This window comes from Fusarium fujikuroi, chromosome FFUJ_chr05 (genome assembly GCF_900079805.1).
Source record: "Fusarium fujikuroi IMI 58289 draft genome, chromosome FFUJ_chr05".
Classification (NCBI taxonomy): Eukaryota; Fungi; Ascomycota; class Sordariomycetes; order Hypocreales; family Nectriaceae; genus Fusarium; species Fusarium fujikuroi.
In genome coordinates this window covers 2,027,024-2,043,257 of record NC_036626.1, presented here as the reverse complement: position 1 = coordinate 2,043,257, position 16,234 = coordinate 2,027,024, and the positions used below count along the sequence as shown (strand labels likewise).

The following is a 16,234-nucleotide window of genomic DNA, read 5'->3' as shown; positions in this document are numbered from 1 at the left end:
CAACATCTTTGAAATCCAAACACTATCAAGAACCCCATCCTACACAAACACAAACAAACCACAAATCCTACCAACCCCATCAATCAATCAACATGTCTGATACTCCCCAACCTTCCACTCTCAAGTCCGTCGTCGACTCCGCCTCCGGTGCTGTTCAGAGTGCTATTGGCAGTCTCACTGGAAACACCAGCGACCAGGCCGCTGGCGACCTCAAGAAGCAGAAGGCCGAAGCCGAGCATGATGCGTCCCACGCTACCGCCAAGCTCCCCGGTGTCACCCTCTCTGGCTCCGGTGCCGCCGCCAAAGATGACCCCAACCGCACTGAGGGTTCTTGGAACCAGACCGCTGGCTCCGCTAAGGAGGCTGTTGGTGGAATCATCGGCAGCGAGGTAAGATTGATAACTCTAGTCATGCTTACTTTACTAATATGATTGATAGTCCCTGAAGAAGGCTGGCCATGAGCAGAATCTCGAGGGTAGAAACCAGGAGGCCAAGGGTCAGCTCAGCGATCTCGGTACTGGCATCAGCGACCGTGCCCAGGGTACTGTTGGTGGTGCCGTCTCCAACCTCATCGGCAACAAGGAGCAGGAGGCCCACTACGACGAGCTTCGTGCTGAGGGCAAGACCCGCCAGCGTGGTGTTGAGCACGACATCCAGAAGCAGGCTGAGGCAGAGAGCCGCGAATAAACCGGCAAATCACACACTGGTGCCGGCGCAAGGTGGAAAGCATGAAGAGACCAGAATATGATACCCCAAAGTTGTGGCATGGACGGAAGAGGAAGATCCTACTAGACACTCCTAATAAACACCATCAATAGTTACTTGAACGTTGCGATTTGTGAACTTTGACAGCCGTGCTCGTTCTGTGATACCGCAATTGCATGCCTTCTGGAGCAAAAAGACTTAGGATCTGGTTCCGAAGCAATAGAACGACTTGGGTAAGTTACTATCAGCTTAGGGCTTTTGTTGAAAGGATCACCTTATCACTTAGAATCCAGGTCTCAAGTTTTCTTGCCTCCCTTATGTGCAGCTCACCCTCACACACCAACCCATTACTGCATTTGAGTGCCAAATTACATCGATTGTCATGGCCATATGGGCTTTCCAGCTACAAAAGGACCAAACTTAATAAATATAGTGGTGAGTCCAGAATCTCGAGAGAAAAAACTTGCAGTTTTCACCCAAGCACAGGCACTATCATTGTGAAGTCCATGTGCTGTCTCCGAAGAGCTTTACCTTTATTTCGACATGATTCGTTTGAGTAACTGTTTTGTCATGATCAAAGATACTATGGAGGGGTGTTATTTCTTACCACCGCAGCAGCTAATTTTCGACTGGTGGCCCTTATGAAAACGCACTTTGCCATCGTTTCCTGATTTACACAATCCGGCACGCATTGGCTGATCTATTATAGACACGAGAAGTAAAGAGCTATCATGACACCTCAACACTGAACGTGGGAGGAGACTCCTCACTTGGCGCCATTGCTAAGAATGCAATTCTTGGATAACGCGTAACCCTGAGCTTCGGTGACTACGAGAAGCTGGAATAGCAGAAGAAACACCGAGATTTTCTATACAAGAGCATCTCAGGAAGGGGGCGGGGGGGAGCCAGAGCTCTGCGTCTTGTGTGGGCTCCATTCTCTTTTCCTCATGCCTTTGTGCCGTAGTGGTTTCCACTCACCATTTCACTGTGGCACAGCCACATGAGATACCTTGCTATTGCTACCTCTAGTCACTTGAGTGGTCGTCAGAACGGTCGCATCTCGATTCTGTATTCTAACAAAAGCCCCAAGTGGCGACTTGATATGTGTAGCCCCAGTAGGCTCGCAACCACGTGCTGACGGATGCCTCATTCAACCCAAACAAAGACACATTTAAGATTGATCAATGGGTAACTAAGGGGCAACTAGTGGCCCGAAGCGTGAGCTTTCTTGTCACCTGACAACTCAAACTTACTACGGAAGTGACCTGAATGGAGTAATGATGGATGGAAGCGATATTGAGGAAGTGTAGGTCTGACTGGATCCATCATGAATACACCAGGGATGGGGAATATCAACCTAGGGGTATGAAATGATATAAAAGGGGTTGGTTTTGGTTGGCAGGCCCTGGTTCATCTTATGTAGTGAGTTGTATCATAGCAACCATGAGAGTTTTTCCCAAGTAGCAACGCCCGCAACTCAGATAAGCACAGCAAACAAATGGGTTCCGAGCCGCATCTGAGAAAAGCCCACTAATTCAGCAATGCAGATGCAACGTCCACGGAAGGGGATGGAGTCGAGGCGAATGGATTGGCAGGCAATGGAAGTCTCACAGCGCGTGAAGCCAAAATAGAGTAGGAGAGCAACTAGCCTGTGAAGTGCGTCTTCAAGGACGAACTACATTTGGTAACTGCTAGAAATAGGAGGGACGAAGGATAGAAAACGCCAGTCTGGATCAAAAGAAGACTGACATTATGATTCACGAGCTATAGTGATCATCTGTCACAGAGATATCTGGCAGTGTATCCTCTCTCAGATAGTCTCGACCGAAGTCCTAAGCACAGCCATGGACGAACAGTTGGGAGGGTCATGGAATTACTAATGACAAGATGACTTGTGTGAGCAAAAGGAACGGGCGAATGTACCGTCAGAGCCAGTGGACGGAACAGAAGGAGGAAGATGAAGACGATCTTGGCATCAGTCAGACCAAGAGTGGCGAGCACTTGAAGCGAAGGAAAGGTACTTCTGTGATGTCTGCGTAACTTCTCGAAGACCCCCCCTTGGGTCGAAGACAGGCTCGAGAGTAGGCCCGCATGGGCAGGGATCAAGACTGAGGAGAAAGAATCAAAACACATCTCATCAACATGGATTCAATCTCAGACTCTTACAGTGTGTCAAACACTTTGTCACTGATCGTCTGTCTTCGGGAGAGATGGACTCAAGTTCAGGGATCCAGTTGCATCTATCCCGATGCAGATCTCGTCTAAGGTGGGAGAACGAAACCAGGGATTATCATCCGTCCGGGTAAACATATAGCGTCAAGGAGCATTTCGGGGCACGAATGACCAAGTTGTTAGGCTAACACAAGAAGAGAGGCCTATCAGGACATCCACAAAGAGCCACATCATGAGAGTATCACGCCGAGTTTTGACGGCACAGGAACAGTCGACAAGGATGAAGATGGCTTAGATGTTACGATGTAGCCCTCTTGAGCTGCTTGAACACACGGAACCGTCCAGAAAATCAAGGTAAATCCCTCAATGTATCACCGTCGAGACCGGGAGGCGGAGATTATCATGATGCCGAGTTGAAAAGTAAGTCAAGTTTGTGGAGGAGTTGATGTTTCAAGGTGTAGGTATAGATTGTCGTTGATAAAAGTCGGGGCTTAGCTTCATGCACGATTCGTATAGCATACCCTTGTCGCACTTGTCGGCGTGTAAGAGGAGGATCGGGACGTTTAGGGCGATCCAAGCGAGCGATGAGGCTCAAAGATGAAAAACTGACGCATTATCCGGGGGTCATGGCAGACGGCAGAATAGCAGGCTAATCCCTGTCAAATCGCTATACGAATCGTGCATTAGCGTGGTTCTGATGATTGGTCTTGGGGGATTTCTGGGGCAGATAGGCCAGAGGTACCTGATGCCTTGCAGAAGGCTCTGCAGAACAACAAGTACCCCAATTTCCAGGCGCATGGATCGCCTGTCAGACCTCTCCTCTGATTGGCTGTGTCCCCTGAGGGAGATTGCTCCGAACGGCCAACTGCACCGCGCCAATAGCACAACACGTTTTCTTATTCGGATTCCCCATCGCGAGAATTGTACCTACTACTGTACTTGGGGACTGCAAGCTGCAACTTTGGTGTGTGCACAACGCCCCGCCCCCCCCCTCCGTCCTCCACCAACTTTTTTCCTTTCTCTCCATCTCCATTAAACAATTTGGTTTGTTTTGGGTATCCTTCACTTGACTCTTTTTCTTTCTTTTCCCTTCTTGTCAGGATATAGGTGCCATCGCCAAACCTACCAGCAGCGGATACTGTCTGTCTAGGTACCTGATTAGGCCTTTTTACTCAATGCCCTGGTCTTTTTCACTCCACGACACTGTCACCGCCCCCTGTTCCTGTGTTTGGCTTTGTTTGCTTTGATTTGCCGTGCCGCCGTCCACAGCTGCATCTCTGGCTTTCAAAGTGCATCCGAGGCGTCCAGTCCGATTGCTTCTTTCTGTTGTCTTGCGCACTGTGGGAAAAAGCACAGTCTTGAGTCTGGGTCATCACAGCCTGATTGACGGTTCAGGCTCTCAGGACCTGGCTCCAGCTTCTTAGTCCCTTTTTTGGTTCTGCCTCTGTTCAACTGTCTGTCCATTAGTTATATAAAGGCTCTCCGAGCCCTTCCTTCAAGATGTCTTCAAGATATTCACTACGCCAAACTCCCAGGTTTGTTTGCTCCTCTATCCCTTAATCCCATTTTTTCTATCATGTAGCTAACTTTGCGCCTCCAGGAAGAAGGAACTCTTTGAGGGCATGGTTGAGACCCCTATTCGTCGCTCACGTTCAAATCGCCGCCAGACTTCCCAACCTCTCTCAGACGTCGAAACCGAGTCGAACTCTGCCGCTGAGACTGTCTCGCGACCTACTCGCCGACGCACCGCTAGGTTCACCGAAGAGCTCGACGAGGACACAGATTCCGACAACATGGGCGCTGTCAACAGAGCCTCCAATGGCAAAACCAACGGCCATGCCAATGGCCATTCAAACGGTGATGCCACCAATGGACACGCCACCAACGCCCATGCTACATCCAACGATGTTTCTGGCGCTGCACCTATCAATTCAGTCTTGGAGAAGACCGAGGGCGTCCCTCAAGACCCCAATGTGGTTGATGGCTGGAGGCCTGGCCAGGATCCCAAGATTGACTACTCTGGAGAGTTCGAGTTTGGTGGTTCTTTGGGCACCGCTGCCATGATGGTACTCTTCCCTATCCTCATGTGGTATATGTGGATTGGCGCCACTTACTACGATGGCAAGTTTCCCTCCCGTGCCGAGGGTCAGTCTTGGGGCGAGTTCGCTTCTCACCTCGTCAATCTGGTCTACACTGGTGCATTCCCCCGCCTCCAGGTCTGGGCATGGTATTGGTCTTACCTGATTGTTGAGGGTGCTTTCTACTGCCTTCTCCCCGGTGTCTGGGGCTATGGCAAGCCTCTTCCTCATGAGGGCGGCAAGCAGCTTCCCTACTACTGCAGCGCCTACTGGAGTCTTTATACCACTCTCGCTTGCCTTGCCTTGCTGCATTTCTCTGGTATCTGGCCTCTCTACACTGCCATTGATGAGTTCGGTCCTCTTCTGTCTGTTGCTATCCTCAGTGGCTTCCTCGTTAGCTTTGTGGCCTATTTCTCTGCTCTTTGGCGTGGCAAGCAGCACCGCATGACGGGCTATCCCATCTATGACTTTTTCATGGGCGCTGAGTTGAACCCCCGTTTGTTTGGTATTCTCGACTTCAAGATGTTCTTCGAGGTTCGCATGCCTTGGTATATTCTGCTCATCCTTAGTCTTGGCGCCGCCGCTCGTCAATATGAGCAGTACGGCTACGTCTCTGGAGAGGTTTGGTTCCTCGTCATGGCTCACTTCCTCTATGCCAACGCCTGTGCCAAAGGAGAGGAGCTCATCATCACCACTTGGGATATGTACTATGAGAAGTGGGGTTTCATGCTCATCTTCTGGAACCTTGCTGGTGTTCCTCTCTCTTACTGTCACTGCACTATCTATCTAGCTAACCACCACCCTGATGTGTACTGCTGGAACCGCGGCATTCTCGCTGCCATGTTCGCTGGTTATCTCTTCTGGTACTGGGTCTGGGATAGCTGCAACAGTCAGAAGAACCGCTTTCGCGCTATGGAGAAGGGCAAGTTGGTCCTACGCAAAACCTTTCCTCAAGTCCCCTGGCAGACCATCCACAACCCCAAGACTATTGTCACCCCCCAGGGAACTATCCTGGTTGACGGTTGGTATGGTCTTGCCCGCAAGATTCACTACACTGCGGATGTGTGGTTCGCTGTTTCTTGGGGTCTGATTACAGGCTTCGAGAGCCCCTTTCCCTGGTTCTATCCAGTATTCTTCTGCGGTATGATCGCCCACCGTGCTGCTCGAGATATCACCCGTTGTCGTCGCAAGTATGGTGATGCTTGGCTCGAGTATGAACGACGTGTACCTTACCTCTTCATTCCTGTGAGTTTCCACCAAAACGTTACTTGAACCTTGATACTAACAATCTTTTAGTACGTTATCTAAGGAGTCGACGAGGCCACGCGGGAGCACGTCAAAACTCGCAGCGCCCTTGAGGGACACTCTGTGCCCATATATTATTCTCAGTTAGTGGCTCTTGATGCCACTAGGTGTTTTGGTCAGTAGAAATGTGTACAAGGAAAACAAAAACCGGTATGATTCTGGGAGACAAAAAGGGAAACCCACAAACGAAGAGATGAAGAGACGTAATACAGGGAGTATATAAGAAAGCTGTAGACACTAGCCTCTACTGGTTCGTATAAAGTGTCAACTTGCTTTGGGGGTTTTTTAGACTATGTAATCTTTTACTTGCTCGCATTTGTATACTTCTTAAAGCGAGGATTCTATAATAAACTGCTGTATTAATACGCTCTTAGTGAGCACTACGCCCTCGGAACACTGATGTCGAGAGGACTTGCCACAACTTGACGTGTACCAGTTGTGTCAGAGCATGTATGATGCCCGCCATGACCGGTGAAGTATGTGATTGGTAGATGACAGCTAGCTGCATCAGTAGACCTGACGATGTATGAAAAGGGACATATATGTTAAGTTCCGGTACATAAAAACAATTGGCAATAGCATACACTAATACTCGAGTTCCCCTCCACTGTCTATGATGAGAAGCCACCCAGAGAGTAACACGCATGTTGAGAGTATTTTACAGAAACCATCCTCCTATTTCGTCCCAGCCCCTCTTCTCCCATAGTAGAAAACAAAAACAGTAGCTCGAGTCCATTATTCCATGATTGCGCGAAAAAGGGGCAGGTATGAAACCGTGCCAACCCAACGCCAGCGTTCACAACCCCTACTGCACCGTCCATATTTGGGACAAGGAGCAAGGAAGTTGCAAGCCCTATTAGTGTTCATACAGTCGACCATACCCTAAGCAGCTCTTATGATTTGAGTTCGATCTTGTCAGGCTGTCATTCAAGGCAAGGCTCCTGTTCCTTTGTTGATTTAGCATACAGCATCGACGTTGGCCTTGGAGTTCATGAGGAGGGCAACGATGAGACCGTAGAGACCTGTTCCATGTTAGCTAATTGGAAATGTCGGATTAAGCACCAGGACATACCCAAGACTTCGGCGAAAATGAGAATAAGAATCATGCCGACGAAGAGACGGGGCTGCTGAGCAGTTCCTCGAACACCAGCATCACCAACAATACCAATGGCAAAACCGGCAGCGAGACCAGCAAGTCCGACGGAGAGTCCAGCACCGAATTGAATGAAACTAGTGAACAGAGGAAGGTCCTGCTTCAAGCCATCGGAGATAAGGACGGAAACGACGAGACCGTAGATACCAATGATACCGGCCATAATGACGGGAACAATGTCTGGTATATGTTAGCATCGCGCAGTTCGTGAGGATTGAATCCTAAGGGCCGCATACTCTTGACGATCAAGTCGGGGCGGAGGACACCCATGGCAGCGATGCCAACACCCGACTTGGCGGTACCGTAAGAGGCGCCGAGGCAGGTGAAGACAATAGCGCAGGTGCAGCCCATAGCACCAAAGAAGGGCTAAATAATCGTTAGCGATGTGAAGTTCGATATGGAGTCGATATCGTCGACAGCCTCACGATGGAGGTTTGGGCGTCGCGAGGTGACGTCGACGGCATGGATGACGTGGAGGACTGACCGAGTAAACGGGGCTGCAGAGACGCGCATGTTAGCTTCAATCATGAAGAAGGATGTAGTGCGAGACAATTCCGATGGCTTTTCGCGTTGCCAGGCGATGCCTGAAGCTTCCGATGATGCATAGGGAGCTCGATGATGATGGGGGCAAGGAGGCGCGCAAGCACGTACCAAAGTTCGCTAACCATCTTGACGGTTGTTTATCTGAGGATAAGCAGATATCAATGGGACAATATCGTTTCAGAAGGTGTATCGAGGGATCCGAGAACGAGCTAAGCTGTTGGGAGATGAAGTCGTTGGACAACAGGAATCGTTTGCTTGGGGGTTGAGGACGAAGATGTCGAGGTGAAGGTGTGCTTGTTAAGGTCTCATTCCAGGTTGGCGTCTGGTTGGCGGCAAGGTTTTGCTGTACTCTAATGGGAGGGAGAGGCACGGGGAGCATTACATAATGCACTACGGGGCGGCTGGGTGTTTCGGATAAAAGATGGACCAGCCAGGCCAGTCTCTGACTGGTGAGCTCGAAACAGGAGAAGTGGGACCAGGAAAGCCTCGCAGCAGCAAGCCACACAAGGCTCGGCACGCCACATGTGAATTTTTCTGCCGCCTTGGCGCATATTATCCAGCTTCTTCTCTTTTTTTCTTCTTCCTTCTTGACTTTGTCGATATATCGCCAACCACATTCCTCCGCCAACCTCACTTTCAGTCCTCAGGGCGAGCCAACGCAAGGAACCCTGATACTTATACCATCCTGTACGCAGCCTCGACTTGACTATCCTCAAATTCCAACAAGGATCAGCGACTGACTGCCATCGATTAGAAACTTTCCTCAAAAACCTCGGTCTAGTCTTCACAATGTCTGAGAGTGCTGGTATGTCCAATTACCTTGTAGCTCTCTTGTGAATATTCACTGATATGCCGATAGCCTGGCCCCTTGCCGATCAGAAGCTCGAGCAGGAGCTTCTCGATCTTGTTCAATCTTCTCAGCGTAAGTCATCGTCAATAAGGCCCAGTTTAGACCAATTCGCTAACGCACTTCACAGATGCCCGCCAGCTGAAGAAGGGAGCTAACGAAGCCACCAAGACCCTGAACCGCGGTGTCTCTGAGCTCGTCATCCTCGCTGCTGACACTCAGCCCCTCGCCATTCTCCTCCACCTTCCTCTTCTCTGCGAGGACAAGAACGGTAAGCACAATTGGTAATTCTGATGCAGTCTGGGTCGATTGCTAACTTGTGCTTGATAGTCCCCTATGTTTACGTTAGCAGCAAGATGCACCTCGGCCGTGCCTGCGGTGTCAGCCGTGCCGTCATCGCCGCCAGCATCACCAGCAACGACGCCAGCGAGCTCGCCGGCCAGATCCGAGCTATGCGCGACAAGGTTGAGCGCCTCGCTATCTAAGATACCCCACGACGAGGACGAAAGCAAAAGATGGAACACATTTTCGTCTATGGACAGACAGTCCTTGAACGACTGTTTGTTGCTGCTCAGATTTGTTTCCGAATTTTTTATGTTCTGGGCTTATCTGGTGCAATAATTGGTGTATGACATTGGGTCCTCCTGGGTATAATAGTAATATCATCAACTGTCTATCTTGGCGAGACCAAAGGATATCCGAAGCATGTCTGAAGCCCAATACGAAAACGAGCCAAAGTGGATATATCGAAATAATTTCGATATGCGAATGCGATGTCGGCGGCGGCTATTTTGCGCTATGCTATAACGGATGCAGTGAAATGCCAGGTTATGACGTCTCCACCACCGAAAAAAATGAGTGAGCTGATGCGGTCATATCAAGTGTAGTAATAGCCACTCGATTCGATCCTTCCCATCTCTTGGGTGAGCTGCAGCTTGGCCCAGTTCTTCCTGCAGCTTCTTCGCAACCTGTCTCGTCTCTGTCTACCTATTCTTTCTAGATCGCCAATCTCTTATCTTGCTTCCCTGTATTTACCTTTGAATGCCTACCAAGTGCCGTCGATAAGAACTACGTGCCCCCCGCACAATGCCAGCCATTGCTCGCAAGCTCCTCATCTGCGCAGCGATTGATGGGCTTATAATACAACCACTCTCTTCCAAAGGCCAACGACCTTTTCAGCCAGTGCGGCTCAAATATGGCGACGCCTCAATCTCTCACGTTCCGCGTGAACATGTCCCTGACGATTCTAAGCCAGATTCTTCTTTTGAAGCTTTTGGAGTGATTGGTATGACACTGGATGGCCCGCGCTTATGACATGTAAGACTCAAGACTGACGGATGCGACAACTGTAGGCATTATTGCAGTCTCGAAGTTAAATTATCTTGTTACCATCACACGACGCCAACAAGTTGCACAAATCTGTGGCCACCCCATCTATGTCGTTACCGAAGTCGCCCTTACACCATGCACATCCAAGGCCGGCGCTGAAGAATCAATAAGGAGGACTTCGGGCCACCTATCACGCCAAGCACAAGACTCGGGGAACGAGAGTGATAGCAGCGATGAAGATGTTGAACTGCCCTCAAGAACGTCAGACGAAGTAGAAGACGCTGTTGTTGAGGACAAAGATGCAAGGCCTGGGTCGGCTAGAAGCCGCGTAGCTGAAGATGTCATTCGCAGGAGGGGCAGCTACGGGCGGTTCGCCCAACGTTGGTTCAGTCGAAGTGGCTGGACTCTAGATCAAAAGAGGAATATGGGTTTGAGCAATTCATCGAGCGTTCCAGAAAATAATGCTCCTGCGACTGAGTCATCCTCAGAGGATACGCAAGAGGGGCTTGATAAGGTCGTGCCCGAGGAGCCCGAATTATTGCCAAAACTTTTGCGAACCGCCCATGTTCTCTTTGGTTCATCGCGGAGTTTCTACTTCTCTTACGACGTTGACCTCACTCGCTCTCTCGGTGACGGATCGATACCCCCCAACAGCGAGAACCCTCTCCACAGCCAGGCAGACGAGGTCTTCTTTTGGAATCGTAATCTCCTGAAACCTTTCCTATCAAGCGGGCAAGATTCTCTGGCATTGCCGTTGATTCAAGGATTTGTTGGACAGAGGACCTTCATCGTCGATAGTCAGCCTCCCCAGAGCGATGATACGGGCAAAGATTCCGTCGAACTATCTAATCTTCCATCGTCGAAAGACTTAACAGCCTCTCCTCAAGCGCTGAGTTCCAGGGCATCCATAGACCTTCGTTCTTCGGAGAGAAAATATCTAATCACTGTGATATCGCGCCGGTCCACAAAACGAGCTGGCTTGCGGTATCTGCGTCGTGGCATTGATCAGGATGGTTTTGTTGCGAACATGGTTGAAACCGAACAGCTTCTGTCCACACCAACGTGGAACCCATCTTCAAAGATATACTCCTTTCTGCAGGTCAGGGGAAGCATTCCCCTATTTTTCACACAGTCGCCGTATGCTTTCAAACCTACTCCTATTCGGCAACACTCTGAGGAGGCCAACCAAGCTGCGTGCCGCAGTCATTTCGAAAGTCTTTCCAGGAATTATGGCCACTTGCAGATAGTTAATCTCGTCGAAAAACATGGGGTCGAGTCCATCATCGGTTCTGCATATGAGACAGCCGTGGAAGAAATCAACAAGAATGCCAGCAAAGATCAAAAGATACCTTTCGAATGGTTTGATTTCCATGCTGCTTGTAGAGGCATGAAGTTTGAGAATGTCAGCATGCTGTTAAATCAGTTGAGGGACAAGATCGAGAGCTTTGGAAGCACTATTCAAGAGGACGGGAAGCAATTGGCTCGACAGCAAGGTGTTTTCCGAACCAACTGTATGGACTGCCTTGACCGAACCAACGTCTGCCAGAGCTCATTCGCAAAGCATATGCTGGAAGTTCAACTCAAGGAGGAAGGCTTTGACATGAGTGCGCAGTCTGATCAAGTGACTGCTTGGTTCAACACCCTTTGGGCGGACAACGGCGACGCTGTGTCAAAACAGTACGCATCGACAGCAGCGATGAAGGGCGACTACACAAGAACACGGAAGAGAGATTATCGTGGTGCGTTGAACGATTTGGGTCTCGGTCTTGCTAGATACTATAGTGGGTATGTATTCCAATTCCTCTTCCTTGACGGCTCAACCTCTTGCTAACCAAGTCAGCATGGTCAACGACTACTTCAGCCAAGCAGCCATTGATTTTCTCCTCGGCAACGTAACAGCCAAAATCTTTGAAGAATTTGAGAGCGACATGATGACGAAGGATCCAGCGGTATCCGTCATTAAGATGAGAGAACTAGCCGTCGAACTATGCCAGAAACGAGTTATAGCCGATGAGAAGGAAGAGTTCCACGGCGGCTGGGTTCTCTTAAGTCCTACCACACCTGACGCTATCAAGTCCTGGCCGCTCGAAGAGGTTGTTCTGTTGTTGACAGATGCAGCTCTCTATTCATGCCGTTTTGACTGGAAGTCTGACAAGGTATCTTCCTTTGAGCGTGTCGAGCTCGATAGCATCACAGGCATCAAGTACGGTACTTATATTACCTCCACCATCTCCCTTTCTCACATCGACGAGATTAGGAATGCCGGTTTTGTGGTGACATATAGCCCTGGCAAGAGTGACGTTCGCCGTACTAACACACGAACCTTTTCAAGTCGCGGCGAGATGACAGGTAAGGAGAATGCCACCGAACAAAAGGATGCCAGCATTCCTGCCAGCCTAGCCAACTTGCTTACCAGCAAATCATCGTCTTCTTCATCGCCGAGCATTCGCCGCCTGGTCTTCAAGGCGACAAATGTGGATTCCTCTGTCGCTATTGTGGGTGATGATGGTCCTAAGCAGACAGAGACTCAGCAGGTTTCCACCATTTGCGGTGACATTGAGCGACTGGTGTTGGAGAGACAGGCGGAGCATCCGGGCGATGAGAGGAAGAGGCTTATTGAGACCGGCCCCATCATTTCTCTGGAGGAGGCCAAGAAGAACACAGGACTGTTAGAACAGCTAGGACACTCACTCAAGAAGATGGTGTGGGCTTGATAGATCCCGCCATCAAAGAAACAGCATAAACGATCTATCCCCATATAATACGTTATAAATAATGCAAACCATAGAAATCACGATAACTCTCAAACTGGTGTTTTTTCTCAATCATGGCTTTTGTAAGCGGTACAAGTGCATCTGGTAGCGCATATTCTCGAGCGGGATTGGATAAGACAAGCCTTCTGGTAGACGAAACCAGATGGATTCGTCCGACTGTAGCTTTTCCCAGGAATACCCAGGCGTTTCGGTTTCTATGAGGGTGTGGTCGAGAAGCCATTGCATAGGGTATCTCTTCTTCTCTTTGCCCAAAGCTGCCTCGGAGTAGCTTCCTGGGCTGTCCACTACAAGGACCAAGCTATCAGATGCTAGGACTTGCCCAAGGTTCTTGAGGAACTTTGTCGTCTTGCCGATACCTGCTGTTGTGTACAGCTCATTGAGTGTGAAGAGAAGAGTCAAGATGATGGGTACTCTGCCATTGGCACATTGCGCTGAAAGAGAGTCCACGTCAAGATCCAGAACATCTCGCTGGACCACGTCCAGTGAAAGTTGATTTTTTCCCAGCAGTGGGTGATTGGCCGCCTGGCGTGCCGTGGATGCATATTTTGAAATAGGCGGAGGGTTGACGGTGCTGGATTCGAGAAGAGAAATGACCCTTGTCCATGGGCCCGAATCGAGAAGAGTCAGATGGCCATCTGTGGCAGTTGTCTGGAGATATGAGGCAAAGGCAACGTGCTCGGCTGCACAGCCGCCTACAGACAACATTCGAAGAGTGGCATTGCGTCGATTAGAGGTACTGTCAAGTTTGAGATCCTGAAAGATTTCTAGTCCAGTCCCTTCAGACTTGTCATTTGCATCATCCTGGGTTGACCCAGCGATCTCTGTATGTGATGCTAAGCGCTCCTTGGTGGTATTTGTGTCATCCTTCGTTTCTTCCTTATCAATCAGAGTCCCGTCAAGGTGCTTCTTGATACTGAGAAACACGGTAGCATAGCATAATGCTCGTGTGGGGCTCCATCGAGCAGCATAGGCTTCGAGGTAGTCCTCTCTCCCGAAAGCGGCAGCAAACTCTCGATTAAACAAGGCTTGCTTTATCTCCTGAAGCAACCTTGAGAAATCAGCCGAAGTCAGGACATTGTTGAAAGCACTCGAGAAGATATTGAGAAGACGCTGCTGCTGCTGCTCGCTTTGTAGAGCTGGTGAAGAGGTTTCTAGCGGGGCAGATGATTTCCTGGAGCTCTGCTTTGAACTCAAACTTTGCTTTGAAGGAGCAGTCTTCTTGGAGGGGCCGGTTTTCTTGACCATTTTCTCTTCACTTGCATCTAGTGCTAGCTCATTGGCTGTATTGATTCGGTGAGTAATACCAATATCGTAGATACCGTCCGCCTCTTGGTGGTGGGATTGTTTGATACTGGGAGAAAAGATCGGACATATTTTACCGATGAGGTCGAAAACCCCCACTTTGGAATCATGGCTGCCCTAAGGTTTACTAGTAGTACATAATAAGGTACTACCTTGAGTAGGTAGGTACCTGTATTTCCATTTCTTCCCTTGAGGGACGAGGATGGATGGATATGGCGGTGCTTCGGGGTACTGACGGAGCGGCTGGATGTAGGCGTAATTGAATCATGCAGTGTCGTGTTAGCAATCAATATCGTGAAGGTTATCATATCACATTCTTGTCTATCGCAGAAAATTGGTCATGATGGCCGACCCTTACGGAGAGTTTTACTCGGGGCCTAGAGCTCTTACATAGAAACATCATATCATTTCATCAGCAGTTACGGCATCATTGATAAACATCAACATAGTTCATCCTTTTCCTCATTGGTTTCAAGAGTGCTACGTCTACCACACCTTTCGGAGGATGAGAGGATGAGAGAACAGCTTGTGTCTTCTCTCCGACTATCGCTCCCCAAAACAAAGTCGGATATGTCACTCAGGTTAGCTCGCTCAACCAAATCATTTGCGGATAAAGCACATCGTGACTTTTGATCCGACTTTTGATCTCTCCCATTAATAAGCGCGCCTGTTAAAGTAACTTGTACGGCATGGTATCCGAAACGACTCAACACCTGGGAGCGATCGGAGTTGCCCCTTCTACCTAGAACCCTTTGTGGGGGTATGGGTATCTTTTTAGGCGTACCAATTCAATCGAGTCTCTCGAGTTTCTAGACTGTCCGCCCGTCTGGATACTTTTTGCCTATTTCTGTTCTGGCCGGTTAATTTGATCAGACTCAAGACGGAACGCGGGAGCTATTGCGGTTTTGGATTGAGGGAAATATATGGCGCAAATATCTGGTGTTTATTTCCTTGCCTTGCCTGACCCTCCTTATAACCACCTCACTATGGCTGACATGAAAATTTGATATCATGGCCAAAAAGATGCTAACAAAAGAATCTTTCTGACAATGACGAGGTGGCCAAATTGACGTCACAGCAGCGAGGATCCAATTTGTTCCCATGGCCGCTTTTAAAGCATGTACAAGTGCCGCTGTTAACTACTCAGGTATGGAGATCCATCCATTGGAAGCCATGGGATTCATGCTGATGAAATAAGTAGGGTCCACAAGTGAGGACCTCCAAGATCAACGAAGTTTGCTCAGAGCCAACCTGGGTAAGGTACCTAATTATTGGGTCTATCCGGAGCACGTAGTAGATCTGGTGCTTATGAATGGGCTTTGGGCAAGCCAGAGCCGTGACTAAGTCCAACTGAACTGCATTAGTATTCATTATCAAGCCAACAAGCCTCAGCCCGTGTCAACAGTTCTCTCTCACGAGACGGGAGGTGCAAGCTGCAGCTACAGCGGGGAGGGGCACCCTGATGCACCCTAGGCGCCCTGGCGTCACTGGCTTGTTCTCCCCTGCAGCCCAAAACTGTCCCCCACCGGGGACTCCACTCGGCGTGTCGCCGGCCACACTGACCTCGTTTCGGCGGCGACGGCGGAGGGAGCGGAGGGAGCGGACGCTCTGAATTTGGTGAGCTTGAATCTGAGTTTGGGTCATGATTCTCAAGGTGAAGATGGCGGCTTGCCTGTTTTGGGGAGGCTGATTCAACAAAGTACAGTACATACATAGATATGCAGCAGACAATGAAACTTTTGACGTCTTGGGTAGAGCTTCGGCCGCCCAAGGTGGGCATTAGACATCCATCATGAGAGGAGTGAGGGGGGCTATGGATAAGTAGTCGCCATGAGCAGCCTCACTATTCTTCTCGGTGAGAGCTGAATACCTTGGACTTTGATATTCAATTCTATCGGCAGCATCGTATATCCTAGGGGACATCAATCAATAGTAACCTACTAAGGTACTAAGGCACCTTGTTATTATGTACTACACCTCATTTCGTATCATGTAGCAACACCTTCGCGGGATATCGCCCGGTCGA

General features: G+C 49.5%; 6 protein-coding genes; 4 read left to right on the top strand and 2 right to left on the bottom strand.

Moving 5' to 3' along the window:
• Positions 1-92: 92 nt before the first annotated feature.
• On the top strand, positions 93-687 carry FFUJ_07396 (related to mismatched base pair and cruciform dna recognition protein; the record flags this gene model as incomplete). XM_023577643.1 has 2 exons in its annotated part: positions 93-389; positions 439-687. 2 exons carry the CDS (start codon positions 93-95, stop codon positions 685-687), a joined length of 546 nt encoding a protein of 181 aa, XP_023430676.1.
• A 3,690-nt stretch (positions 688-4,377) lies between these two features.
• Positions 4,378-6,263, top strand: FFUJ_07395 (probable sterol C-24 reductase; the record flags this gene model as incomplete). XM_023577642.1 has 3 exons in its annotated part: positions 4,378-4,412; positions 4,478-6,200; positions 6,252-6,263. 3 exons carry the CDS (start codon positions 4,378-4,380, stop codon positions 6,261-6,263), a joined length of 1,770 nt encoding a protein of 589 aa, XP_023431439.1.
• A 954-nt stretch (positions 6,264-7,217) lies between these two features.
• Positions 7,218-8,081, bottom strand: FFUJ_07394 (probable H+-transporting ATPase lipid-binding protein; the record flags this gene model as incomplete). XM_023577641.1 has 5 exons in its annotated part: positions 7,218-7,282; positions 7,333-7,593; positions 7,650-7,779; positions 7,898-7,910; positions 8,065-8,081. The coding sequence occupies 5 exons, from the start codon at positions 8,079-8,081 to the stop codon at positions 7,218-7,220; spliced, it is 486 nt and encodes a 161-aa protein (XP_023431485.1).
• A 664-nt stretch (positions 8,082-8,745) lies between these two features.
• Positions 8,746-9,288, top strand: FFUJ_07393 (probable 13 kD U4/U6.U5 snRNP associate protein Snu13; the record flags this gene model as incomplete). XM_023577640.1 has 4 exons in its annotated part: positions 8,746-8,761; positions 8,816-8,878; positions 8,934-9,074; positions 9,134-9,288. The coding sequence occupies 4 exons, from the start codon at positions 8,746-8,748 to the stop codon at positions 9,286-9,288; spliced, it is 375 nt and encodes a 124-aa protein (XP_023431438.1).
• A 601-nt stretch (positions 9,289-9,889) lies between these two features.
• On the top strand, positions 9,890-12,846 carry FFUJ_07392 (related to SAC1-recessive suppressor of secretory defect; the record flags this gene model as incomplete). XM_023577638.1 has 3 exons in its annotated part: positions 9,890-10,088; positions 10,156-11,917; positions 11,973-12,846. 3 exons carry the CDS (start codon positions 9,890-9,892, stop codon positions 12,844-12,846), a joined length of 2,835 nt encoding a protein of 944 aa, XP_023430675.1.
• A 111-nt stretch (positions 12,847-12,957) lies between these two features.
• On the bottom strand, positions 12,958-14,151 carry FFUJ_07391 (uncharacterized protein; the record flags this gene model as incomplete). Its single annotated transcript, XM_023577637.1, has 1 exon — positions 12,958-14,151. One exon carries the CDS (start codon positions 14,149-14,151, stop codon positions 12,958-12,960), a length of 1,194 nt encoding a protein of 397 aa, XP_023430674.1.
• Between the last annotated feature and the right edge of the window lie 2,083 nt (positions 14,152-16,234).